The following is a 26,029-nucleotide window of genomic DNA, read 5'->3' on the forward strand; positions in this document are numbered from 1 at the left end:
CTAAATAGTTTCCGGGGTGTGAAATTTCGAAGGGAATATGCAAAATTTTGAAAATTTTCCGGGGAAACATATTTTGTAACCTATTGTTGCTGAGAGAACAGATGAGATGGAGGAGAACTTTCAAAAAAATGTATTTTGTATTTACCATAAAAATTTATTCTCCGGAGAATTTTCTTAATTCCCCAAAGCCGCGACCTTCCAGAAATACTAGAAACTTCTAGTGTAGTCTAGGAAGAAGATGTGTGACGATAATTTTAGAAGATGTTCTAGAATTCTCCATGAGCCTTATAAAAGGGGGAGCCCCCTCATTTCTGAACTATCGAAGAAGATCCAAACATAAAAGAGTCCAAAATGTGAGCCGACTTGGTGAGCGTGCTTGTAGAATTTTATACTTGAGAGTTTTGTGGCAACAAAAGAGTTTCTTCCACCAAAGCGCTAGTGCTTTCTTGCTAGTACGGTATTTAATTGCTTAAATCTCTTGTGTGATTAAACCAATAAGAGATATTTGTTCGCCCTTAGTCGTGGTTAGTTGGTAAATTCATGAAAATGCTAGATTTTGCACGACTTGAACCGTGTACGGAGTCACACTTTACTCGAGCGGAGAGATAAACCCTTCATTCATGGCTAACAAGAGGGCATGCATGTGAAAAGGCCCACAACAATCAAATAAAAGAAAGCAACATTGCACTACCCTCCCCATAGCTGTTTTTTTTTTGCATTGATAAGCGGAGGAAGGGCCCGACCCGTTACAAATTATAACTTAAATCGAAAAAGCATGAAGACTACCAACTAAACAACTAGCACTAAGGAATTATACAGAAGAAACCATAAATTAGCCCCATCCTTTCCTCATCCTCACTGTACCTCGAGTATCCATGCTAACTATATGTAGAAGTTCTGGCGGCAAATTAGCAACATCCAAAAAAGTCTCTCCTGGCCCTCGTTTCAACTTAGATAAGTAGTCTGCGGCTTGATTGGTTTCCCGGACAATGTGTTGAACTCGAACGCTCCGGAAATTAGCCTTCAACCTTTTAACCCTATTCCACAGGCCACGGGCCTTCCATGGGGGCTGCTGACCTGGTGCAGCAAGTAACGATGCCACATTCTTAGAATCCAGCCCTATTTCAATGTCATCAAACCCCAAACTTTGCGCAATTTTCATTCCCATCTCTACGCCTTGAAGTTCGTGAATGAAAATTGTCTCTCGCGTCGTCTCAGCAGTACCTGCCCCTAACACAGTCCCTGATGCATCTCTTATGATAGCACCATAGCCCGCAAAAGTGTCACTCAAAGCTCCATCGGTATTTATTGTGACACGACCCGGTTCAGGCCCAACCCATTTATAGAATTTGTACGTAGGGTGTGTTAATTGGATAGACAAATTCCAGCGTTCCACTACTCTTCGGTTATCAATTGTGTCTTCAATAACTGGTTTATCAAAGGCAATCTTGATTTTAACTTCGTCCCGTATGCGGCCCACAATGACCGAAGGACTAGATGCAGTACTTCTAAAAATCCTGTTGTTTCGCTCTATCCAGACGTGATACAGAAAAGCATTGAAAACCAATCGGCTTAGTCTCGCTAATAAAGTTGATCCCAAAAAATGTTGTAGGCACCATGTAATCTCCGTTTCCCAGGAACTTGCACTTAGATGGTTAAAACCAAGGAGGGAAAGTAGCGTGGCCCATATCTGAACAGTAAATGGGCAACCAAAGAATAAATGAAAATCTGTCTCATGATCCCTATGACAAAACGTGCACAGAGGGTCAACTTGAATACCCCATATCCGAAGCCGGTCTTTTGTTTTAAGTCGTCTACAAAGTCCCATCCAAGAAATATGGCAATGTCGGGGTATGCCCCCATCGTACCAGACTAGACCAACCCAACTTGGTTTTGGGCCTTGAACGCGCAGCGCCTCATAAGTATCCTTGAGAGTAAATATTCCTGCTTTGTTGGGCTTCCAAATAACCTTGTCTTCACTTTCTATATCCACTTCCACCATTTGAGCTTCAACTGCTATAACGCCTAACATATTACCAATGTGAGTCGAAAAATTCCACCCATCTTGGCCTATGAAATCCGAGACTCGAGCCTGTTGGTTGGGGTAAGAGTTATATCTATAACGGTTATCGAAGTGTTCGAGTAGGAGCCCTCTCGGATGCCAGATATCTGTCCAAAATTTTGTATTCCCGCCATTACCAATAAGAGTCACAACCAACTTCTTTGCCTGATCTCTACTTTGAAGAATCCGTCTCCAACACCAAGAAGAATCGTTCGGTGGTTTCATTATCCAAAAAGACTTAGTTTTGATAAGGTTCGCCTTAACCCAGTTTACCCATAAGGTATCTTTTCCTGTAATAAGATCCCATATATGCCGTAAATTTGAGGCTTCAAATAACGTAGTAATATTACGAATACCTAAGCCACCTTCTTCCACCGGCATACACACCTGATCCCATTTAATTGCAACCTTTTTACTATACATTTCAGTTCCTGTCCAAAGGAATTTGCTAAAGAGTGAATTAATTTCATTGATAACCCTCTTTGGGAGTACAAAGACCCCAGCCCAATATATCAACATGCTGTTAAGTACCACTTTAATGAGGAGTGCCCGACCTGCCATGGAAAGAAACCGACATTTCCACGATTGAATTCGACTCTTAACTTTATCAATGAGTGGAATACAATCGTTATAAGTTAATCTCGAAGAGATCAGAGGCAGCCCTAAGTAGCGAATAGGCAGCATTCCCTCTTGGAATTCGAGAAGCCTAGTGATTTCCGCCTTCATAGCTTCATCTATACCAGAAAAGAAAATAGTGCTTTTAAGCATATTGGCCTGAAGGCCTGTAGAAACAGCCAATGTGAGTAATACCCGTTTTAGCGACGCCGCAGACGTAGCATCACCTTTGAAGAAAACCATCAAGTCATCCGCAAAACATAAATGAGTTACCTTGGGGTTTCGACATCTCGGGTGGAGAGTAAATAGTCCAGCAGCCTCCTCTCGATCTAATAAAACTGCGAAAACCTCCATCGTCATCACAAATAGGTAAGGTGAAATCGGGCAGCCTTGGCGCAACCCCCTTTTCCCCGCGAAAAAACCTTTTGCTTCACCATTAACTAAGATGGAAAACTTAGAAGTAGTGATGCATGAACGGATCCAATTGATAAATTTTTCCGGTATGTTAAACTTTGAGAGAGTGGACAGCAGGGCTGACCATTTAATCGTATCATATGCTTTGCGAAGATCAATTTTTACCGTGCACTTAGGTGGGCCTGTATGGCGATGGTAATTTCTCACTATTTCATGAGCGAGCATAATATTATCCTGAATAGAACGACCTGAAATAAATGCCGACTGACGTGGACTGATCATGGACCAAATAACTCCCTTTAATCGAATAGTCAACACCTTTGTAATACATTTATAGATAACGTTGCAACACGAAATAGGTCGAAATTCCGACATCGAGGTCGCATTTGGGACTTTAGGAATGAGAGTAACAAAGGTAGAATTTACCTCCTGCAAGAGTTTTCAGGAGCGGAAAAAATTCTGAATAGCCGCAACAAAATCGTCACCAACAATAGCCCAACAAGATTTAAAAAAATGAGAAGTAAAGCCATCCGGTCCCGGTGATCGGTCAGCTCCTATTGTCGAGAGGGCTGCAAATATTTCCTCTCGAGTCACCTCTTCCATTAATCTGCTTCCTTCCTCATTCGGAAGCGGACAAGGAAACTCAATATCCAACATAGAATCAGTCACACTTTGCACTTCTTCGTCTTGGCCAAAGAGAAGTTTATAATAGTCAACACATTCGGTTGCAATGGCGTCAAGGTCTTCAATGATATTGCCTGAACTATCTACTAGTCTAGTTATGTTATTTCTTGACCGTCGTTCTTTAATTGATGCGTGGAAAAAAGCCGTATTACTATCCGCCAAAGTCACCCACTCGGTCTTTGCTCGCTGCTTGCTCAAGGACATTTCAGTTCTAGCTGCCTTAGTATAGTTATCCATCGCCCTCCTTTCTTGCTGCCTTAAGATCGGATTACTAGGATCTTGCTGGAGATTCACCTGCACAGAAAGCAAACTGTTATAAAATAAGAGAACTTGGCCATTGAGGTCCATGAGTCGCTCTTTGTGCCAATGTATCAATCGATCTTTTAAAGCTTTCAGTTTAGCCACCCTCCCCATAGCTGTTGGCTCCGTCTAATCCATATGTTGGATGAGTAAAAGACACAACCATCTTCTCTCTGCTCCAAAATGCTTGGCTACATACATACATACATATAGTTGGCATTTCATTAAGTTTTGATGCTTCCTATGTGGGACTAAGGGGGAGCACACACTTTTATGATATGGCCTTCCAATATTCTAGTTTTTAAATCTCATATCTTTCTTTGCCATTTGACTTGTATGTGATGTGGCGTTTTCCCCTTCACAAATATACACCCGACAAATTTATCATCAATATCAATGAATTTAGTATTCTATCTCTCTCTCTATATATAAGGCAGAACTCCACGATCATTCTAAACAGTCATAATTATAACAACGTCCAAATTGTTATCTGTTAGTCATCAACTTAGGTGATTTGGCAGAGAGAGGAAATGATGTAGAGGAGTGAGAGTAACGAACAGTTAAAGATAACGGAAAAATGGGACCATGTGGGAATATTTGCTAAAGTAGGGGGTCAGGCAGGAAGCTGGTCACAAAGTTGGGGGCCATTTGGGAAATAACCCATTTTTTATTTGACATATTGTGAGAATAGTCTCACATGGGAGACGAAGGTAACTAGCAACTAAGAATATAATGCATAGGTTCCTCCACTCATTGTCAATTGGTTTTGAGTTGGATGACCATAAACTTAACATGGTATCAGAGCTAGACCCACAAGTGATAGGCTTAAAAGTCACATGTGATCCACGTCACCCGAAAAAAAAAAACACGTGTTAGGCTAACCACGCCACACGTGAGGGGGCGTGTGAGAATAGTCCCACATGGAAGACGGGGTAACTAGCAACTAAGAATATAATGTATAGGTCCCCTCCACTCATTGTCAATTGGTTTTGAGTTGGATGACCATAAACTTAACATGGTATCAGAGCTAGGCCCACAAGTAATAGGCTTAAAAGTCACACGTGATCCACGTCACCCGGAAAAAAAAAACACGTGTTAGGCTAACCACGCCACACGTGAGGGGGTGTGTGAGAATAGTCCCACATGGGAGACGGGGTAACTAGCAACTAAGAATATAATGTATGTGTCCTCTCCACTCATTGTCAATTGGTTTTGAGTTGGATGACCACAAAATTAACACATATGACGAAACTACAAGTTTGGAAGACTTTCTATATCGAAACTAAGCTAGTGTTCTCTCCATGGTTTCTGATTTTAATGTATCTGAATATTGGAGCACTATTTGTTTGAAGACAAACTATAAATCTCGACTTCAATAAGATACTTATCCTTCAGTAAGATGAAATTTGTACCGCGTACTATGAGTTTCGAGGTTTTAAGAAGTCATTCTTGAAGGACAAAAAATTTGTTAATGTGTAACAAAAAAAAATAATTTGGCGGGGGGGGGGGGGGGGCCTGGAGTGGAGTAGAAAAATGATGAAAAAAAAGCAAAATGGATGGGGAAGGTCAGGTTTTGATGTTTGAATGGAGAGATGCGAAGGAGGATTGTGAGAGAAGAGAGCTGTTGGTTGGACAGATTATTGACGAAGTAAATCGATTCGAAACTCATGAGTGAGTAGAAGGGAATGAAGTTCAGCATAGCTGGGAGCCACTAATCTAGTGGTGATGGATGTGACAAAGTTTTCATAGTCTGAGCCAAGGCCAGAAAGAACAATGAGAACTAATTCAGAATCAGCAATGGGATGGCCAATGGCTGCAAGAGAATCAGAGATTGATTTGATTCGAAGAAGGTAGTCTGAGATAGTGAGAGACCCTTTCTTTTGGGTTTGAAGCTGAAGCTTCAAGTTCATCAAACGAGCTGAGTTGAGAGAGGAAAAATTCCTTTCAAGGCCTTCCCAGACAGCACGAGAAGAGGGAAGACCAAGAACCTGAGTGAGGACAGGTTCAGTGAGAGTGGCATTAAGCCATGATAAGAGCATTTGATCAATGCGATACCAAAACACGAATTCTGGGTTGGTGACAGAGGAGGAAGAAGAAACAGAGGGATTGGGAAGAAACTCAGTTGGGGGAGGGTAAGAGCCATCAACAAACTTGTACAAATCTTGAGAGTGAAGGATGGGAAGAAGTTGACTCCTCCATAAGAGATAGTTTGAGTTGTCCAATCGAATGGAAACAAGGTTGGCTATGTTAGACAAAGCAGGGAAGTGGGGGTTAGTTGAAGGGGTGTGAGGGAGGGAAGAAATGGAAATGGGAGAAGCAGAGGAGGGGTTTGTGGTGGTGTCTGCCATGATAAAGAAGAAGATATGAAATGAAGAAGAAGAAGAAGAAGAAAAAGGTATGAAAAGAAAGAGGAGAAAGGCACTGAAACCCAAGGAGATATTCTAAGTGGTGGCTCTTGATACCATGTAAAGTTTGAAACACAAGATGCCCTAACTTCTAGGGCAAGGATATATTTATAGAGAATGATGAGAATTACAATGTACAATAGTACCCTCAAGGAATGAAAACAAATACAAATAAATCAAGTATACATAAATACACTAACAATGCAATGTGATGCTGTCGTGAAAAAGAAGACTCTTTCTCGTTTCCCATTTTCTATTAGATTGGAGGGAGGCACTTTCCCACCAATGCATCAACGGTGTCGATGAACAGCAACAATGAGTGCTGACCTAAGTGTGACACTCGGAGTGACTTTGTCAAAGACTTCGAAGGGGCAGCTCAGATACTTGAGCAAAAGGTTTACACTCAGTTCACACCACGCTACATCGCTTGGTACTTCTTGGAAAGCTTTTATCTTGAGCATAAAGTGCAAAACTCAATGCGTCAACCGTCATATATATAGGTACTGTGCTCCTGACTCCGACCTGCAGGAGGATTTCAGCAGGTGGTATGATGGCAAAGATGTGCAGATCAAGTTATCAAGATGGAAAAACTTTTTCAGCCTGCGCAGTAAGTAGTTGAACTTTTTGTGCTTAATAGAAACTCGTGCTATTTTTATATATTTAACTAGTTTTGTTGCTCGATTCTTCAGGAAGACCATACCAATCTACTGGTTGCAACCCACCGGGATTCAGGTCGCTTTAATACATGTGAAGGTAACTTAACTACAGCTTATAGCAGGTAGGTAGGTAGGTTTCCTCTCTTCTTTGTTGCATGAGATGGGGCCACGTAATATACAACACTTCATTAACCATCGACGCAATAAAATCTATGAATGCTTTCAAATGTGTAATAGTCCAAATAATTAAAGCTAACTTGCAAAATACATGGCAATATCAGGATGCCACAATCACATAGTGAACAAACAGTACAACCAGTTTTCGAACTAAACAATAGTATATATATATATATATATATATATATTAAGCATATGTTGGTATACCATCATTTTCACCTACTATATGTGCAGGGGTAAGGGGTGGAGCCTGGATAAGCAGATTGAGGGTGGTGACTGGTGAGGTATCTAAATTATTGTGGCCAAGAAAACTACTCCGATAGAAACATGTTCCTACATACCTCACTCTGTACCTATATCTGTGATCATTTGCCAAGAGATTTCTACTCTATATATGTATATATAGGATTCTGTTAATTACGGGACTATATTTGGAAGCTCTTGTGGGGTACCACTTAAATCTGTCATGTTGTTTAAAATGTCCCATATCATATCAATGGTAGTGTCCTAGTATGTGAACATTAGGAGTAAGATCCAGTTATCATGTGACACGTTGGCGATATTGTCTCCGCTTTTACCACCCTAGACCCACGCGTACAGGTACGGGGTTTTTTCCTTGGCGAAGGTTGCACGAGCCCACCCAAAAGGCCTCGGTACTTACTGACCTTGAGCATACACATGCAGGGCCGGTCCTGAGATTTTGGAGGCCCGAAGCGAGTTTTAAAAATGGGGCCTATACGCGTTTCACAAGAAAAAAAATTTGTACATCAGAACTTTTTGTGTTTTCTTTGCACATAATGTGAGATTTAAACATGAAAATTGTGTTCACAATTAATTTGCACTCTGAATTGAATGATTTGGTTGAGTTACTCGTAATTCGGCATGGGTTCGTGGAGAGTCCTTGTCGGTCTATGAACGACCTCACAGTTAAGTGGTTCAGCGAATTCAGAATTCGGTGAATCAGTATATTGTTTAGTATTTTTTTAAACCGAAAAAATATATATTAGATAATGATTCTCCAAAAAAAAAAAATCAATAAGTTTCAACCTTCTTTTTTTGTGTTTAAGGAGATAGTGTTGATTGTGGTTTGATTGTGATTGTGGCCCTGGAGGTTTTATCATGGTGGTAGTTGTGGTGTTGAGGTTTAGTAATAGTAGTAGTCGTGGTTGTGATGGTGGTGGTAGTGGAGCTACAATGGTAGAGGTTTAGTGATTGTGATGGTGGCAGTGGAGGTTTAGCAATCGTTGTGGTAGTAGAAGTGTTAACCGAAGTAATTTTTTTCTAAATCTATAGGTTAATGGTGGTGGTGATGATAGAGATAGTGGTAGAGGTTTACTAACCGTGGGTGTAGTAGTGGAGGTACAATGTGGAGGTTTAGTAGTTGTGGTGGTGGTAGAAATCAACTAAAGTAGAAAAGAAAAATTAATAAGAAAAAAATTGCTTATGCTTGAGATCGAACATGGGTTGTTTGGACTGCTAAAAATGTTTCCTACCAATTGAGCTAATGTTAATTTCTTGTCAAATTTGATCATTGTTTGTATAAGGATACAAAAAATCGGGGCCCCTTCGATTCTTAGTTTTTTACCTTTCGTGAGGCCCTTTGGCCCTGGGGGCCCGAAGCGAGGCTTTGCTCGCTTGCCCCTCAGGGCCGGCCCTGTACACATGTAGTCCAAGCTCCCGACAATCTCGTAGAGTGTGGTAAAAGCGGGAACAGTATCGACAACTGCTAAGGCTTGGGGCGTCACGTGTCCTTATTCTTTTTAATTTTTATATATAAATGCAGATGATGGGAAAGAAAGCAACTACTTCGTCCCTTTAACTTTGGCTTCATCGGGTAATATTATGGGTGGGAAAATATTGAAAGCAGCAGGAGTTTTCTTTGTTCTTGTGTTTGGGATTCTTTTGCCGTCCGCTTCGACTACATGTGCTGCTAGGATCTTAGAAATGCATACTGCTACTTCATTGAGTAACTATTATTTTCTCTCATTTCCTTTATCTTGGAAAAGGGTCACAAAAAACGTCGAGACCAATTTGAATTGATTATTTGAATCTTGTTTTTTTTTTTTTTATGTACTATACAGTTGTGAAGGTAACTTGTTGGAGTCGGGATCCAGCTAGAAATGCAACAACAGAAATAGGTGCATTGGGTGATAAGGGATGCTCAGTATGTGAGCAGTTCATTTCTCAAGCTATAAAGTATCTTGTTCAAAACAAAACCCAGACAATGATATTGAAACCTCTTTACCAAATTTGTCTTTTGATGCCTTCACCTCTTGCTCGAAATAAGGTACTACCACTTCTTTGTTAATGAGTTCTAATGATAATAGATATATTATGTTGATTGAATCGGGTCTCATGTACAGATTTTCTATTATGATAGTGTATAGAGTTGGTGGACAAGTATGTGGCTCGTATCTTTGTGGAGATCAGCAACATACGACCGATTGAATTATGCAAGGTTTTAAAACTATGTGATCTACTCAAATCCATCCAAGGAGAAGAAAAGGAAGACAACAACTTTCAATTATCGATGGTATCAGATAATGATTTCTGCCCCTTTTGTCATTGTGTTGTGGCAACACTCCCATCTATTCTAAAGGATCCTCAAGGGCAGGTGTGTTTCCCCCATATCACAAATATTAAGTTAAGTTATTATTGAGCCTAGACATATCACAAATATTTTCAAATTTAATACCAGCAGGAGATAATTCATGTGATTCTTAAAGGCTGTGATTTTATAAGGAAGTGTCTCACCAAGGTGAGTAACTCTTACCTTCAATATGTATTCTTTTTGGGTTATTTAGTAGATGCCCCCCACTTATTTAGCAATATTAGGACTTCACCCCTAAAAACATTATCGTTTAGGCGTTAACCCCCATCGACCCTTTTTCCGTCTAAATGTCGTTATGTAGCGAGCGTGCGAGTCACGTGCATTGCATTGGACCAGAATACCCCCGATGTAATCTGACGGTCAGAAGATGCACATGGAATTAACGAACAGGATCTAATCTTATCACTTCTTATAGCTGTTGAAAATTTTTCCCAAATTTACCCTTCCCCCACCTTTCTCCAACGGTAAGATACTTTATCTATAAAAACCCTAGTTGCATCTAATCTCCTGTTCGAATTATTTGGAAAACTTTGGGAGCAAGTGCAATTGTGCAAGTGGTAGTCGACTAACTAAAATCGATGGGAGGAGGTTCAAAAACAGCTTTAGTTTCTCAGGTATATCAAAGCTGATGGATTTTCTAATGGGGGGCCTTCACTAAATAACATATTTACAGTGAGGTGTTTTGCCTAACTTAAGTTGTTACTGTTTTATGTAGGAAATGCAGTGTCAGATGTGTGAGATGGAAGGTCATGAGGCATTGAGTTGTCCTTTCCTGTATTCATCATGCACAAAAGGAAGTTGCGATGGTATTCGAAAACTAATGGTGTCGAGTACTTCGAAAAACCCGGGAAGAAAATATTTGAGGTGTCAATACCTCAAATGCGATAGTTTTCAGTGGCTCGATGATGCAAAGAAACTAGTTCAAACTCAACGTGTAAGGCAACATCGAATTGAGGGATGCTATGGTTGCGGTGAGGTAGGTCATTGGAAGAACGATTGTCCCATGGGTAGGAGAGTCACGGAGAAGAAGGGTAGCTCGTCCCAAACTCAAATTGTAATCACTACTACTCTCGACGAGTTTTGTAACAAATTTAACAAGAAATTTCAAATGTGATGTAATGAATTTCAACTTAGTCATGTAGTTTTCTAAGAAATGTAATGAAGTTTCATGAGCAAAACAATTGAAATGTAATGTAATGAAGTTCAACCTAGTCATGTAGTTTTCTAAGAAATGTAATGAGGTTTCATGAGCAAAACAATTGAAATGTATGTAATGAAGTTTAACCTTGCACATCTTCTGCCATGTCAAAACAATTGAAAAACAAGAGCAAACAAAAGAAAGTAATACATAACAATTCATAACAATTCAACCACAACTTAAACTTCATAAAAGTAACAGTAATACATAACAATTCAACCACAACTTAAACTTCACAAAATAAAGAAATACATAACCATTCAACCATGTATTCTGTTTATAAACTGAAAAAGCAATGTCTTCATCAACTACTGAAAGTTCAATGTTTCCTGTGACCCCCATATACCATATACCCAACAAGTCATTTTCCAAAAAACTTCACAAAAAGTTAATGTGTTCATCAACTACTAAAAGACACCTGAGTATAGTTCAAAAGACAAAGTTAAATGTGTTCTTCAAGTTATTGTTTCTTCCTAACTGGAACCATCTTGGATGGCCTAAAGACCTGACCAAGTGGTCTAGTTGGTGCCCTCCCAAAGTATGTTAGACATCCAGCTCTAGTTCCTGCATGTTGTAACATTGATGGTTGAGATGAAGATGAAGCTTGAGACACAGGTGGCTGAGAAACTCTAGGTGGTTGTGAAGAAGGTTGTTGTTGTGTGGTGGTGGTTGTAGGTTGTGGTACTGCTTTTGGGCCTTTACATGTCCTACTATTGTGACCCAATCCACTGCACTTCTTGCACCTCTTCTTAGCTTTAGGATTTGATGGTCCTTCATCAATGTCTCTTCTCCTCTGCTTCTTGGGTCTACCAGCAGGCCTGAGTAACATGGGTGGCAATACCTCATATGCAGACTAAGAGCAATACATAATTAGGCTCCAAGTGAGTACTTAAGAACTACAAACTTGAAATCAAGATCATAGATGAAACACTTACTTCTCCCCAATCCTTCATTTGCTTCATGGGTGTGATAAATCCAGCATAAGCCTCTAAGTAAGTTTTAACTCTATGGAATGGGCTGCAAAACCTGAAATAGAGATTCAAAAGAAATATCAACTACATATTAGATATCAACTACATACTTTAAAGGAAAAGAGATTTAAAAGGTATAATGTACATACTCTGCCCATGCTATCCTAGTCTGCATGATGATAGGGACAGCATGTTGGCAAGGGATGCCAGTAATATCCCAAACACAACAACTACAAGTAAGATTGGTTAAGTTGACTGTCCATCTATTTGGAGTGTTAACCTCATAGACATTGAATAGATGGTCACTTGAACCTTGAATTCTGTACTTGTTTATGTTTTTCTTGAAAGCATCTATTGCTCTCTGTGCTCTTGGAACAATTCCATTTGGATCCCATGTCCTGGCTATCTTCCTTCTCTCATACAAGAGAGACATCATCATCAAATGAAATTTATCAACCATGGATGACAAAGGTAAGTCTCTAAGATCTCCTATCCAACTATTCAAGCTCTCTGACAAATTGTTTGTAATATGTTCACATTTTGTTCTCTCATCAAAAAAGGCCCTTGCCCATGTACTAACATCTAACCTATGCAACCACTGATAAGCTTTCTCATCATCTTTCCTCATTTCATCAGCCCATTTCTTATAATCTTCCTTCTTGTATGCTTTGGCTGCAGACCATGACAGGTTCTTAAGATGATCCCCACCAAATGTCTTTTTAAAGTTTTTATACAAGTGTCTAAAACAGAACCTGTGTGGATTATTTGGAAAGTTTTGTGCCACAGCTTCTATCAAACCTTTTTGCCTATCAGAGATGAATGTTAGAAGGTTTGGATGTTTCTTCACATGATCACTTAGTTGCCTTAGAAAGTCAAACCAGTTCTCAAAGTTTTCTGAACTACAAATGTAGATTGCCAAAGGATATAACCCATTATTTCCATCTAGGGCAGTGGCAGCTAAGCACACCCCACCATATTTCCCCTTGAGAAAGCATCCATCTAACCCAATGACTGGTCTACACCCCCTAACAAAACCATCCAAAAATGGTCTGAATGAAATACACAAGTTTTTGAATCTATGGTCAGTGTCATACCTTGCACATGTAGCCATACTTCCTGGATTTGCAATCAAGAGATTCATACACATTGCTGGTGCCATTTTGTAACCATCTTCATAGTTTCCATAAATCCTCTCAAGAGCTATTGCTCTTGCTCTCCAAGCTGTCCAATAACTAATATTGACAGTAAATTCCTTCCAAACAGCATCTATGATGTTCTTAGGATTGAAATTCTTTCTCTGTTGGGCTCTAATAGTTTCCTCCAACTCTTCAGCCACAAAAGAACAATGAGCCATTCTGTTCTTTAACTTTGAGCTATGCTCACATGTATGTGTGTTATTGATCTGCCTCAACACAAATGAGAAACTGTCTTTTGGACTTTTTCTAGCATAAAAAAACCAAGGACACCCATCACCTTCATTTACACACTTAGCTCTCAGCCTATACTCCTCATTTTTAATATACTTGAACTCAAATCTATTGAGCACAGCAAACTTTCTCAGAAACTTCCTTGCTTCAGTGACATTAGCCCACTTTTGCCCTTCAGATAACACATCCCTAGCCACCTCAATCTTATTATGCTCCAAAGACTCTTCTTTGGTATACAAGTTGTTTGATTCATGCACAAAGTCCCTAAATTCTACAGATGGTGGTACCTGTTCAGTTTGATCTATATCTGAATCAGAACCATTCATCTCATTGTCCTTGGTTGGATCATAGTCATCATCACTTGATGACTTGTAGCTGTAGTATTCCTCTTCAATAGGAATGTCATCTATTTCAGTTGGTACTCCATCAGTTTCAGGATGTTGAGTTGGAACTGAGACATCATTGTGAATTTCATTTAAGTCATAATACCCCACCTCAGGTATAATTGGGTCTTCATTTGACATTGGATCAATTCCATCCAAGTTAGGTATGTCATCTAGCTCTTCATCAAACAAATCTTCACACTCTGCTTCCATCTCATTAACTTTAGTCTTCCCCTTTTCATTTTCTGTCTTCTTGATTTCTTTTTTCTTACTGCCTGGGTTGGACTTGGACATCATAGGAATTTCTTCAACTTCAACATCTTCATCAAGCACATCATATAACTTCTTTCTAACTGCAGAACTTCTTAAGAGACATGGTGTCTTCTTTCTAACTTTGCTTATACCTTGCCCTATAGGGGTAGTAAGACTCTCTTCTGCTCTCATCTCTTGAATAGGTGTGACCTTATCAACATTTCTATTCAATGGTGATTTATGGTCTAAGAACAGGTTAGCCCTTCCCCTTGAATCAACATCTCCTTCTGCCCACCATTTCAACAAATCAGACTCTTTGTCAACTATAATCCTGCTGCCCTTCTTCAAGTAATTGAATACCATACTATGGCCTGCTAAATCCATGTCCCTAGCTTCCATTCCTTTCACCAAATCTATCATGTTTATCTCATCACCATCTACAGATTCAAAGATTGCAATCTTCCCACTCAAATAGTCTTCACATTTCCATTTGTCCTTCTTCTTAGAAGTTCTCCAATGACCATCATAGTTAACCACAAGAGTTTTAGTTCCAAGCTCTTCACTAGGCCTGTTAGACAACAAAAAGATCATAGGAAACAGAGCACCACTATAAATTTCATTATCTTTCTATGTAGAGAGCATACAAGTTAACCATTCCAGTTGTCTAAGTCCAACCACATTACAAAGAAGTATTGTTGTCACAAATAAGAGAAGATTATGTTCTCATTACAAAAAAGAAACATTTTGAAAAATATATAAATATTGCTCTCTAACAGAGCATCATCATTGACAACAACCAAGTCTAATAATAAGGATTATCTTATACATAACAACATCACAACTAAAAACTAAAAGATGATGTTGCAGTATAAGCTGAAAACAAAATATGGAAGAAAACCCTAAAATCAATATTCAAAATAGCAAATATTGAGTGTAAACAAAACAAAGACTCTGGTTCAAATGGTAAGTAAACAAATAATGATGTTTGGTTCAAAAGATACTTACAAACCACGCAGAGAAGCCATTACTCGCCCAAAGATTTAGGTTGTTGATTACAACCCAGTTGTAAGAATCGTAAGAACCACGGTTACTCGACCGACCTAGAGAGAGAAACAGAAATGGACATGAATACAATCAAACCTGATCAAAACCCCTAAGATTCTAACCCGATTCAAGCTTCAAAATCAGAAAAATGGTTTTAGGGTTTCGACCGTACCTTTCTTTCGTACCAGCAAACTAAGAGAAAAGTTGAAGGAGTAAAAGCTGATAGAAGTTCCCGCCTTCAACTGGGTAGGTGAGCAGTTGATGGGATAGTTTTTGGTAAGATTAGATCATGTTCGTTAATTCCATGTGCATCTTCTGACCGTCAGATTACATCGGGGGTATTCTGGTCCAATGCAATGCACGTGACTCGCACGCTCGCTACATAACGACATTTAGACGGAAAAAGGGTCGATGGGGGTTAACGCCTAAACGATAATGTTTTTAGGGGTGAAGTCCTAATATTGCTAAATAAGTGGGGGGCATCTGCTAAATAACCCATTCTTTTTTGATAACTAACTCTTTATGTTGTATTATATTTTATAGTTGTCAACTTTTTTTTTTACAGTGCAATGATGTAGTTGTGGAATATGGACCCTTGCGCTTAACTGTCTTGGAGCAGATAAAGGAACAATTACTTGCAACTTTATCAGGGGGTTTGCTAAACTCAAACATATAAATATGCAACCATTATGAACCAGCTTTTGATGAGTAAAGTTATCGGTAAAGAATATCAAGATATAAACTAGAGATGGTCACATCTCATGATGGATTTCACTCGTATAGTCATATATGTATCCAAATATGTCTATGTGTAATAAGGTACCCCGTGTTATTGTCAACGTGTTCATTTTCAAACTTCCATGAAAACGCATTTGAATAATGGTGTTTTCTTTATGTATTTCTTTTTTTTTTTTTGTGGGTTTTCATTTTTAAGTATAAGGAGGTCCGGTTTGAGCATAAATAAAGTAGTCAGATGATCTTTAGACCAGTAGTTTCGCTGGGCTTTCAGTCCGTTTCTAGAAGGACTTAAATTCATACAGTTATCGTGCTTATCAGTCCCTTTTTAGTGCATGTCTATTGTATTCAATATCTTTACAAAAACATTGTTAACGGGGCCAGTAGAACCGGGTTAATAATTTATTGAGGATAGAATTGTCCCGGAACAAGGACAACGCTATCGTGTACATCTACATAAACTTTGGCCTTTGGTTAAAAAGGATTGGACAATTTTTTATGGGCTTCAGCTCCCTGTGGCATTTTTGTAAATTATCTAATATAGGGAAAAGACAAAACTGACCTTATTGCAAACTAGTTTGCAAACCAGTTTGCAAACCAATTTGCAAAGCAGTGCAAACTAGTTTGCAAGGCAAACCAGATTGCAAACTAGTGCAAACCAGTTTGCAAAGCTCTGCAAGGCAAACCAGTTTGCAAAGCTCTGCAAGGCAAACCAGTTTGCAAATCAGTTTGCAAAGCTCTGCAAGGCAAACCAGATTGCAAACCAATTTGCAAAGTAATGCAAACCAGTTTGCAAATCAGTTTGCAAACTAGTTTGCAAAGCTTCGGAAAATCAAACCCTAACAAAATAAGTAACTAAGAAGTAAGATTATATAAAATGTGAGGGTTTTTGGAAAATCTGAGGGTGTTTCTAAAATTTTCCTTTATACAAAGGTCAATTCAGGTATACAAAATTAAGGGATTTTTAGAATTGTCCTTCAAGCCTATTTCCAAACTTTTCATGGTGCCTAGAAGGAAAAAAAGATAACTTGTCTTTTTGACAAAAAAAAACAAAAAATTGGGTCTCCAGCCCAATTTCCTGTTTTGAATAAGGACACGTTTCATATGTTCATTGGTTTAATAACTTGAGATTTTAATCAAATCACCGATGCCCCCCGTATTTACCCATAAAACATTTCAGAGTAGCACGAATAAAACCGCGATTTTGGAGGTTAAGCGCCAACTTTCCCGCGCGAATTAGGGTCGAAAAAGTTGAACGCACGTTACCAAATTCTAACGTGAGCTGCCACTTCTAGAAATAGGATGGGCGTATTTTATGCCTTTTCGGAGTAATGGGAGTGAATTAGTGGAAAGTTATTAAAAAAAAAAAAAAAGAGAGATTGGGGGGGGGGGGGGGGGGGTCATTCATTCTTTTACTAGTGTTATTTTAATCAAAGGGAAAAGTTGCAGAATAGCAGCTGCTGCTTCATCTTCCATGCCATGGTGAATCCTTCTTTTAACCGGAAGAGGGTATTTGCCCTCCGTCGTGCTTCCGACGGAAGCGCATTCGAGAAATGGTTCTAACTCTCTCTCTCTCTCTCTCTATTTGTAAATGTTCTTAGTGTTTTGTGGACTTGTTTGATGACTGTAATTTCAGAACCCATTTCGATTATGGGTTTTATTGACTCTGTCTGTGTTCTTCATGGCTTTCATTTTTGGTTTTATGACTGAAATGTTGAAGCTATTGATTTTTGCAGCAATGTATGTGGGGTTTCTGTTGCAGTAGCTCTTTATGATATGCACAAATGTAAAAAGCTTAAAGCAGTAGAGAAGAGATTAGAGTATAAAAATCAAACCCTCAAGAATCCCAGCTTCCATGAACAACCAAGATCAGCTTTCTCAATCTTCATGTATATAATCTTCTCTTTCTTACTATTTTTAGTTTCATAACTTTCCATTCATCTAATATTGGAATTGGGTTTGCAGGGAAGACTTCAAGAAACAAAGAAAGTATGAAGACCGTATCATTGTTGATCGAAAAGGATTTGAGATATGGAAGTCTATGTCCAAGGAGGTAGTAAGTTATATCCCATTTCAAGTTTAAGAGAACAATATTCCCCAGTTCTTGTTTAACTTGTTTCACTTTATTTGGGTTTCTCAGGAGCGAAAATATTTTGTCGATCAAGCCGAGAAGGTGAATTCGGCTTATGATCAAACCTTAATGCTTGAACAGGTTAAAGATGATAATCCAGAGGTATATGAATTTGATCAACGATTATTATTATTAAATGATAGATGTTAACATGATTTGTGTTGGTTAGTTTCTAATTACACTATTTAGTTTATGTTTTGATGTAGATATGGAATGTTAATGTGTTTCCCTTTATGCGTGTCCTTAGATATGTATAGAAATGGATTTGTAACTAGTAATTAATCATACTTAATCTCTTCATTTAGCTACTTCCACGCCAAAAAATTCTGATTGATCACTGTTATCGGTCATGGGTTTACCTATGTCTGACCATTTAGTATGATTCTGATAATAGATGGCGGAGAACACCCATAATCTATTCTATTTTTATATTTGGAACATTTTGAGATTGTCCGAAAAACGAGGATGAATAGCAAAGTAGGTAACATAGGCTTTATGGCGAGGTTGCTTAGTATCTTTTGATTTTCCTTTATCTTACAGATATTTGAATTATAATACTATCTTCTGTTGTTTGTTCTCCCTTGATGTTATTCTGATTTGTCATACTGTAATACTCAATATATCATGCATTTGTGATACACTTATTCCTCTCTTCTCTATTAAGTCTGTGGAGTTTTAGCTTAAAACCAACCGGCAATGAGTAGGAGAATCACAAGATCTTATCTACTTGTTCATTACACCTCCCTTTGTCCATATGAGACTGAAACGATTCGCACATGCCTCCTCAGATGTTGTTATTGTGGTTCTTCCAACTCTAAGCCAATCGTCAATGAGTTGAACGACAGACTATTCTCACATTCGTAGTGTTTTTAGTTCCTCTTGATGTGTTTCTCTGATGATAATCGAATTTTTGTAAGCTACTTAATGTAGACCTACTAAGAATCCCCCTTGATAATGTTCGTTTTCAGGAGGACGACGAGGCAGATTCAATTAACGTTGGCAAATTTGCTCCGGTCTGTGCATTTGCATAACTTCCGTTTTTGGGGCTTCATAGTTAGTTTTGAGTTCTTAACCTTTCATTTTATCTAATGTTATCTCCATCACTACTTTCTGCATTCCGAAAACTGCAGAAGTACTATGAAGAGTATGATGATTGGGAAGACTCGGAGAGCTTTGAGATTCCTCACTTCGAAAGGTTGATAGCTTCTTTGACTGTCACTAAATTTAAGCAACAATCCATTTGATATATATATATATATATATATATATACTTAATGGTTCTTTTGTACTCACAATGGTTACTATCTAATAGATTTTTCGGTTAACCTCATACTGGAGCGATGATCAGGGTTGAATTAGTGGGAGCATCTAGTGTGATGGAGGAAACCAGTGTGCCGTAAATGCTGTTATTCTTCATCTTAAGGCAAGTCATATGTCATTTTGGCTATTGTAAAAATTAAAATTATGATTCTACACGACACTTGCTGTCGTTTTTGGGTTCTCTCAAATGCATCTTTTTGATGAAGCAAAATCGTATGTAGGTAAGAAAGGGAAGTTTGTCTCTAGTACCTTTTGCTCATTCTGTTAGTTGGAAAATGTTGGGTTCTGTTGATACCATTTTGTCTATAAATGAAGAGTATTTTACCATATGAACTATGAGCAAATAAGTTCTATTGAAGTAAAAGTTTTGTGTAAAGGAACACTTAATTGTTTTGAAATAGAACATACAGCATGTAATCTGCACATGATTTTGATTACGCGCACAATTTGGCCACGTTCAGGGCCCTCCTAAACCCAAAGTGGCAATCGGTGTGCCCTACATTTATACATCCATGATTCTTGCACTTGAGATCTCTCATCCTAATAGACAGACCATACTATTAATATATTCAAAAACAGTTTCTGGCCGACAAGCATTTTTTAGCTTGGGAAATTTATTGGCTCCCCCCCATTCGCTCAGACCACCCAACTCAATCCGGTTTCTCTAACTTGGAAAAAGTTTGGTCTAACATTGTTGGGGACAATCAGAGCTACGTAACCAAAATTGGCAAGACAATCCAAAATATGTAACCAAATATGATTGGAACAATAAGAACCAATTGGATGAGGCGCCTCATCTTATTGGCTGCCAATTTAAATCTAGTATCTTTTGTAATGTTAGTCGAACTAGTTTAAATGCCAAACAAGAAAAAAAGGAAACTCCCTTGGTTGAACATTCTTCCTATGCAATAGATTAAAAAATCTCTTAGAATATCTCGGAAGCTAGCTAGGGCACACTTTTATTGGGGATGATTAGGCCGTCCAACATATTAGAAAAACTTCCACTTAGGAATATGAAGCTAGTAGCAAAAATGAAAGGGGAAATGAGATGTAGTAGTAGTTAGTAGTATAAGATAAGGTCCTTAAAGGATATACTTCTTGTCAAAAGGTCGGGCCTCCTCCACCTCCTCCTCCTATAGGGCAGGCGGGCCTAAACAAGTTCATTCTTCAATAGTAGTATTTGTCTTCATCATCTCTCTCTCTCTCTCTCTTTCTCTCTCTCTAAAATTGGGTAATCCCATGGAATTATGCAACATGAGATGCTCTAGTTTAGTTCCACCATTAACTAATAAGCTTAAAAGTTTCTCACACTTCCCCACAGAAAAGCTCCGATTACCCCCAGTACTGCCTTCCTTCTTCTCAATCTATTTTTTTTTTTTTTAATTATTCCTTCACTCTTCTTCTACTACTTTTTTTTTGCTATTGATTGTTCCTCCCCCTCTCCTCTTCTCTCTCTTCAGCAGCAGAGATTTAATCGCAGAAATCATCTGGTAGTGATCAGCAAAGCTTCTGATTTCGACGAAACCTATTCAGGAAATGGGTTTTTAGGACCACCCACTAGAATTTTCAGGGAAGAGGTTAGTTTTTAGGTCACATATACTTGCTTACCCCAGTTCGATTTTCTTTCTTTCTTTTAGAGCAGCATACATATGGTGTTTTTTTATTCACTCCAAATCTAGGAGTATCTGTTTTGAAAAAGAGATTGTTTGATTAATGTTCTTTTAGGCCATTGGAGCTGAATATGGAGAAGGTTTTGAATCTTTTCGACCTGATGGACCTCTTAAAGTCGATGTCGTAAGTTCTACCAAAATGTTTGTGCTATTTAGTTAGGGATATAACAGACTAATTACTGGTTTTGTTCTACTTGTTCTTCTGTAAGGATTTCTTGAATGATAGAATGCAAGAAAGCTTCTTGCAAAGGATTCGCTATGCTATGAAACCCGATGAAGCATTTGGACTCATTTTCTCTTGGGATAATGTGGTGGTAATTCTCTATACTTCACAAACTTCCAATAAAACTGAAAGTGCTAGGCACCAATTAGGAGATTTGCTAGCTGCCCAAACATCAATCAATATGTTGAAAAACTCATCGCTGTTAATATCCTTTTTTATAATTGTTGCGTGCCTCAGAACCCTTGACCTCTAAGGTGGAAGACTATACCTCTTACCACTCCCACCAAGGGTTTGTTGGCTCGTTTTTAGTATCTCTTCATATACTTGTTCTAGAGGGCTCCCATTGTAATTACATAAATTGATATATGACTAAGAAAGATTTTGTTTTCCCGCCTTAAATCTTACCCACACGAAGAAGGTTTGTTAACGTGGGGTTTTGTGAGATATGAGTCATCTTTGGAAATTAAGCACGTCTCTTTTATGTTTTCTCATACTACCGTTTGTCATCTTCAGGCAGACACTCGAACTTTGAAGGTGAATGCTTGGAAACAACTTGCCTCTGAAGAAGGTGAGTGTCTTGTAATCTTTTTTTTTGTTGCAAGGAGTGTCTTGTGATTTTAAGTGTAATGGAATGTAATATTACGCAAAGATTATTAAACCAAATAGTGCATCTTGTTTTTGGTTTCGAATGTTTGTATTTGTAAAAGAAGTTCAAGAGATTTTAGATCCTTGACTACCTTTTCTTATATATATATGCTGCTTATACCAGTGATGTATTGTATAGAGTCTATTACTTATCAGGCTTCTTTGAGAAACATTATTCTCTTCAACTAAACCGGTAATATATCATAATGGCCTACCGCATGCTGATATGCAAATTCATATAGACATTCAAGTTCGTGGTTCATGAACTTTTCATGTTGAATGTTGGTAATTCCTATATATTTAGTATTCTAATGGTTTAACATCCTTACTGGTTTTCCAGGGAAGACCATACCTGAAGGTGGTGGTGTACAAAGATCCATGATCTATGCAGGTGCAGATCATGTACTAAGTAAGGTTTGTTGTTGCTCACATCTTTTTCATTAGCTATTCATTTTCTCCAATGGAAAATTTTGTTCAGGTTTCTCCCATGTTATTTTCAAGGAGTTCGTTACCAAAACTACTTGTTGGGGTTATTTAAGCAAGAAGCGGTTTGCAATCTTGGAGAAGGCTCCTCCACTTGTCCACCTAAGTCATAGTGTTTACTTCCTAAAAAAACATAATTGCGTATACACATGTCTGTGAGCTATATAGAAGTTTAGGTAGGTCACTGTTAACTCGAATCGTGCCAAACTCTCATACGAATATGTTGCAACCCCTAGCAATCGTTCTCTAAGATACTTTATTTTGAGAATATATTCCACTCTGAAAAGCCAAGAGAAAGACAAAACGACTTGGTTATGATTAGTATTATTTTTTTTTGTAAATTTGAATGAATATAATGAAGAGAAAAGAATATATACAAAAAGAGCTAAAATTAATTGGGATTTGTTACAACATACACGCCTCCCAATTGACGACCAAGTCTACAGAAGCAACATCTTTAAATTCCTTAATAGCCCTAGTCCAAGCATAGACAGTGCCTTTCACATCCTCAATGTCTACCTTGCTGCTAACATTAGAGTCTTTGAAGATTTTGTTATTTCTGCCTTTCCATAAATTCCACAAGATTGCTGCCGGGATAATGTTCCAAATGCGCCTTCTGTTTTTCCTAACAACGATTCATCCCCATTGCTCCAAAGACTCCGCTATGTTGTTTGGGAAGCACCAACTAACTTTCGCTGCCGATAGAAAGTAGACTCATAAGCTTTTGGCCACCAGACAATGAAGGAACAAATGGTTAACTATTGGCATTCCTTTCTTCTCGAGGTTATCCACTGTGGGAAGCTTCTGAAGAGCTGCAGCCCACACAGTGAAGCTGACTCTTGGCGGGATGGGGCTTCTTCCAAATCATCTTGATTATACCTTGACCCAGAAGATCATCCTTTTGATTGGATCTCCTGTAGAAGTTCCTCACACTGATCAGAATATCAGATCTTCTTCCTTTGTTCTCCAAACTCTACTTTCACTGTGGTTTGCGGGTTTCTTCGTCTTGAGAAGAGCTAGCATGTCTGTGACCCTTTGGATTTCCCAATCATCAAGGTTTCTGTGAAACTCAACCTCCCAGGAGTCATGGATACTATTAAACAACTGAAACACCGTAGCCTCTTTGTTGGAAGCAATCTGGAAGAGGTCAGTGTATGAGTGGCGAAGTCTCCGACTCCCAACCCACGGGTATAACCAGAAATTGATCAATTTGCCATCCCCCAAAATCCATTTCGTCAAGTCCAAGTAGTGCTCTAACCGGTTCTCGATACCTCTCCATTCTCCAAACACCACAACCATATGTGTTCTTCTTTCTGGTTCTACACCAGGCTCCTATATCCTCCCCATACTTCTCTTTAGTCACTGTGGCCCATAGTTTATCATTTTCAGACTCAAACCTCCACAGCCATTTCGAATGGAGGGCGCAATTCATTCCTTTTATATCCTTCACACCTAGACTTCCCTGGCTCAATTCGTGACATATGATTGCCCACGAGACCCAATGGATACGTTTAGCAGCTTGATCAGTATCCCAAAGGAAGTTGCACATCTTCTTTTCTACCTCCTTTAGGGTGCTAGCAGGCATGGAGAATAGGGACATGAAATGTAAAGGGCCTGTAGAACTGACTTCACCAGAGTGAGTTTTCCCCCTCTAGACAGGTTTATTCCCTTCCATGGTAGCAGGCATGGTTATGATTAGTCATTAGTGTGACCTTTTAAATTGCACATTAGGACCCATCGTGATGATTATACTTCTGCTTACTCTTCAGCCATAACTTTATCATGTTTATATCTGATAATAGGAAAATTTCAGGTTTTGTTCTGGGAGAGAGAAGAAACTGAAGTGGAGCGGTTGAAATCAAGGCTTTCAGAATTGTATCTCGAGAATCTTCGCGAAGTTAGATATCCCTTATTCATTTTACTGCGTAAGTGTTCTGTTTGATTATTGTGGTACTTTCTTAATAAAGCAGTTTTTGGTCCTTGTATGTCGATTCAGATGACAACACCCGTTGAAGGACTGAAAGAATGGTTGGATGCGGTATCTTCAGCTCGCATCCCATGTGCTATAGTGTCATGTCTCGACAGGAGACATCTTGTTGAAGCTTTGCAGAAGATGGGACTCCAAAAATATTTTCAGGTGGGTGTCTTCTAAATTGTGTTCCGTAATAGGTTCTTATTTTCTAAGATTCGTCAATTAACTTACAGCGTACTTGTAGTGCGGCTATACATGATAAGATGTGTGTAATGTATAGCTATCCAGCATACTAATTTAAATATGAAATTTTATATTGATGAAGTTTTAAAATGATGGTGAAACAATTTCCTTGAATGAACTCCCTTTGGATTTCTACTTCCATTTCTTGCTTGAATATTCACAAATTAAAAGTAGAGGCTGCTTTCCAGTTATTCATGCTGTCATGCAGCAGCACCGCAGCTCTTGTACTAAGTGAAGTCGTAATTGTGTCCCCTTTCTTCATTGAATGTGGAGTTTATCCTAAAATACACCTCTAGTAAAACTTACCCAATTGCTTGCTAAGTTGACTCTTTTGATCCGTACCCTTGATTTAATGTCCGCATTTGAAGGATGCAGTAGTTGACTGTTGGCTTTTTTGAGCTGTAGGCGATTGTGACTGAAGAGGATGGAATGGAGTCAATAGCTCATAGGTTTCTCTCTGCAGCAGTGAAGGTATGATTTAGACTCTCAAGAGATCCAACTCTTGCATCCTAAAGTATCAGCTCACAAGATGTGGATTTTGATTTTGTGATTTCTTCTTCGAAGATTAGTCATAGCTTAAGTAGTAAATTAATTATCTTCAAGTATGAATACGGTAACAGTGTTGGGTCATAATCTGAAATCCTTAGTAGTAATATTTAGATCATAGAACTGATGTATAATGAACTCTAGAGGTAAGTGAAACAGGACCTCCTGATATTGATATGTGTATTGGCAGCTGGACCGGAAACCATCCAAGTGTGTGGTATTCGAGGATGACCCAAGAGGAATAGTCGCTGCTCACAACTGTACAATGATGGGTGTTGCTCTAATTGGCGTTCACCCTGCGTAAGTTTATAGTGCAATGTTTTTGACTCTGAATCTCGTTAATTAATGTCCTTCCTTCCTTCCCTATTGAAAATGAATTGTGATAAAATTTGATGTGCGCAGATATGAATTGGGGCAAGCTGATCTAGCAGTTGGTAGTTTTAATGAGCTATCAGTGATCAATCTCAGAAGACTATTTGCTCACAAAGGTTCAACATTCATGGAGTTGCAGAAACAGGATGTAGAAAAAGATCCTCCTAGAAGGAAGCTTACCATTGATACCATTTTCTGAATTTATATTCTCTCTCTCTCTCTGTACCCCTTGGTCGTCGGTCCTCTAGTTCACACCATTGTATAGTCTCTCAGTTTTAGATCCTAACCCTTTTGTATCCTCGTATTCTTTTCTACATATGTATCTCTTTTGCGAATAAAAAATTTGCCTATTATATCATTTCATACCCTTATATAATCAATTTAAATAGCTCAAGTAGATGTAATGGTATTTCTTTTTTGTTTGTTTGACCTAAAAAGGGCGGTTTGAATTAAAAAAAAAAAATGTGTTGTGTTAGTTTGGGGTGGTGGG

General features: G+C 38.6%; 4 protein-coding genes across 8 annotated transcripts; 3 read left to right on the forward strand and 1 right to left on the reverse strand.

Annotated features, from left to right (window-relative positions):
* Positions 1-7,820: 7,820 nt before the first annotated feature.
* Positions 7,821-16,079, forward strand: LOC147546796 (uncharacterized). 2 transcript variants are annotated; one of them, XM_086635060.1, is made up of 6 exons: positions 7,821-7,998; positions 8,982-9,279; positions 9,395-9,600; positions 9,694-9,927; positions 10,012-10,071; positions 15,765-16,079. In XM_086635060.1, the coding sequence occupies exons 2-6, from the start codon at positions 9,156-9,158 to the stop codon at positions 15,873-15,875; spliced, it is 735 nt and encodes a 244-aa protein (XP_086491186.1). In that variant the 5' UTR covers positions 7,821-7,998; positions 8,982-9,155; the 3' UTR covers positions 15,876-16,079. The 2 variants fall into 2 exon arrangements, with proteins under 2 accessions (XP_086491186.1, XP_086491187.1); XM_086635061.1 differs by having other exon boundaries at positions 10,015-10,071.
* LOC147546797 (uncharacterized) lies at positions 11,299-15,180 on the reverse strand. The gene is made up of 4 exons (XM_086674124.1): positions 15,161-15,180; positions 12,243-14,723; positions 12,058-12,148; positions 11,299-11,975 (listed from the first exon to the last, which is right to left on the reverse strand). Exons 1-4 carry the CDS (start codon positions 15,178-15,180, stop codon positions 11,583-11,585), a joined length of 2,985 nt encoding a protein of 994 aa, XP_086530250.1. The 3' UTR covers positions 11,299-11,582.
* A 1,053-nt stretch (positions 16,080-17,132) lies between the features above and the next one.
* LOC147546798 (HMG-box (high mobility group) DNA-binding family protein) lies at positions 17,133-19,712 on the forward strand. 4 transcript variants are annotated; one of them, XM_086632389.1, is made up of 7 exons: positions 17,133-17,490; positions 17,671-17,823; positions 17,900-17,987; positions 18,075-18,167; positions 19,034-19,078; positions 19,196-19,260; positions 19,378-19,712. In XM_086632389.1, the coding sequence occupies exons 1-7, from the start codon at positions 17,414-17,416 to the stop codon at positions 19,388-19,390; spliced, it is 534 nt and encodes a 177-aa protein (XP_086488515.1). In that variant the 5' UTR covers positions 17,133-17,413; the 3' UTR covers positions 19,391-19,712. The 4 variants fall into 4 exon arrangements, with proteins under 4 accessions (XP_086488515.1, XP_086488513.1, XP_086488512.1 ...); XM_086632387.1 differs by having other exon boundaries at positions 17,260-17,490; positions 19,414-19,712; XM_086632386.1 differs by having other exon boundaries at positions 17,319-17,490; positions 17,900-17,990; positions 19,414-19,712.
* A 637-nt stretch (positions 19,713-20,349) lies between these two features.
* Positions 20,350-25,895, forward strand: LOC147546799 (Haloacid dehalogenase-like hydrolase (HAD) superfamily protein). Its single transcript, XM_086632383.1, has 11 exons — positions 20,350-20,726; positions 20,846-20,962; positions 21,111-21,179; positions 21,265-21,369; positions 21,792-21,846; positions 22,264-22,337; positions 24,220-24,303; positions 24,403-24,543; positions 25,027-25,092; positions 25,358-25,467; positions 25,570-25,895. The coding sequence occupies exons 1-11, from the start codon at positions 20,625-20,627 to the stop codon at positions 25,736-25,738; spliced, it is 1,092 nt and encodes a 363-aa protein (XP_086488509.1). The 5' UTR covers positions 20,350-20,624; the 3' UTR covers positions 25,739-25,895.
* The last annotated feature ends 134 nt before the right edge of the window (positions 25,896-26,029 follow it).

The sequence above is a fragment of the Eschscholzia californica genome, unplaced genomic scaffold (genome assembly GCF_041429995.1).
Source record: "Eschscholzia californica isolate CP2 unplaced genomic scaffold, dmEscCali1.0.p SCAF_4, whole genome shotgun sequence".
In the NCBI taxonomy this organism is placed as follows: Eukaryota; Viridiplantae; Streptophyta; class Magnoliopsida; order Ranunculales; family Papaveraceae; genus Eschscholzia; species Eschscholzia californica.

Bases quoted from the DNA above. Each gene is read 5' to 3' on its own strand.
- LOC147546799 (XM_086632383.1), top strand. From the start codon at position 20,625: ATGGAATTATGCAACATGAGATGCTCTAGTTTAGTTCCACCATTAACT. The intron at 20,727-20,845 runs GTACTGCCTTCC...CTCTCTCTTCAG, and splicing joins AAAAGCTCCGATTACCCCCA to CAGCAGAGATTTAATCGCAG. The intron at 21,847-22,263 runs GTGAGTGTCTTG...CTGGTTTTCCAG, and splicing joins ACAACTTGCCTCTGAAGAAG to GGAAGACCATACCTGAAGGT.
- LOC147546797 (XM_086674124.1), bottom strand. From the start codon at position 15,180: ATGGCTTCTCTGCGTGGTTT. The intron at 14,724-15,160 runs GTAAGTATCTTT...GTTGTCTAACAG, and splicing joins ATGGCTTCTCTGCGTGGTTT to GCCTAGTGAAGAGCTTGGAA. The intron at 11,976-12,057 runs GTAAGTGTTTCA...TATTGCTCTTAG, and splicing joins AAATGAAGGATTGGGGAGAA to TCTGCATATGAGGTATTGCC.
- LOC147546798 (XM_086632386.1), top strand. From the start codon at position 17,414: ATGGTGAATCCTTCTTTTAACCGGAAGAGGGTATTTGCCCTCCGTCGT. The intron at 18,168-19,033 runs GTATATGAATTT...GTTCGTTTTCAG, and splicing joins TTAAAGATGATAATCCAGAG to GAGGACGACGAGGCAGATTC. The intron at 19,261-19,413 runs GTTGATAGCTTC...AGCGATGATCAG, and splicing joins GAGATTCCTCACTTCGAAAG to GGTTGAATTAGTGGGAGCAT.
- LOC147546796 (XM_086635060.1), top strand. From the start codon at position 9,156: ATGGGTGGGAAAATATTGAAAGCAGCAGGAGTTTTCTTTGTTCTTGTG. The intron at 9,601-9,693 runs GTACTACCACTT...CTATTATGATAG, and splicing joins CACCTCTTGCTCGAAATAAG to TGTATAGAGTTGGTGGACAA. The intron at 10,072-15,764 runs GTGAGTAACTCT...TTTTTTTTACAG, and splicing joins TAAGGAAGTGTCTCACCAAG to TGCAATGATGTAGTTGTGGA.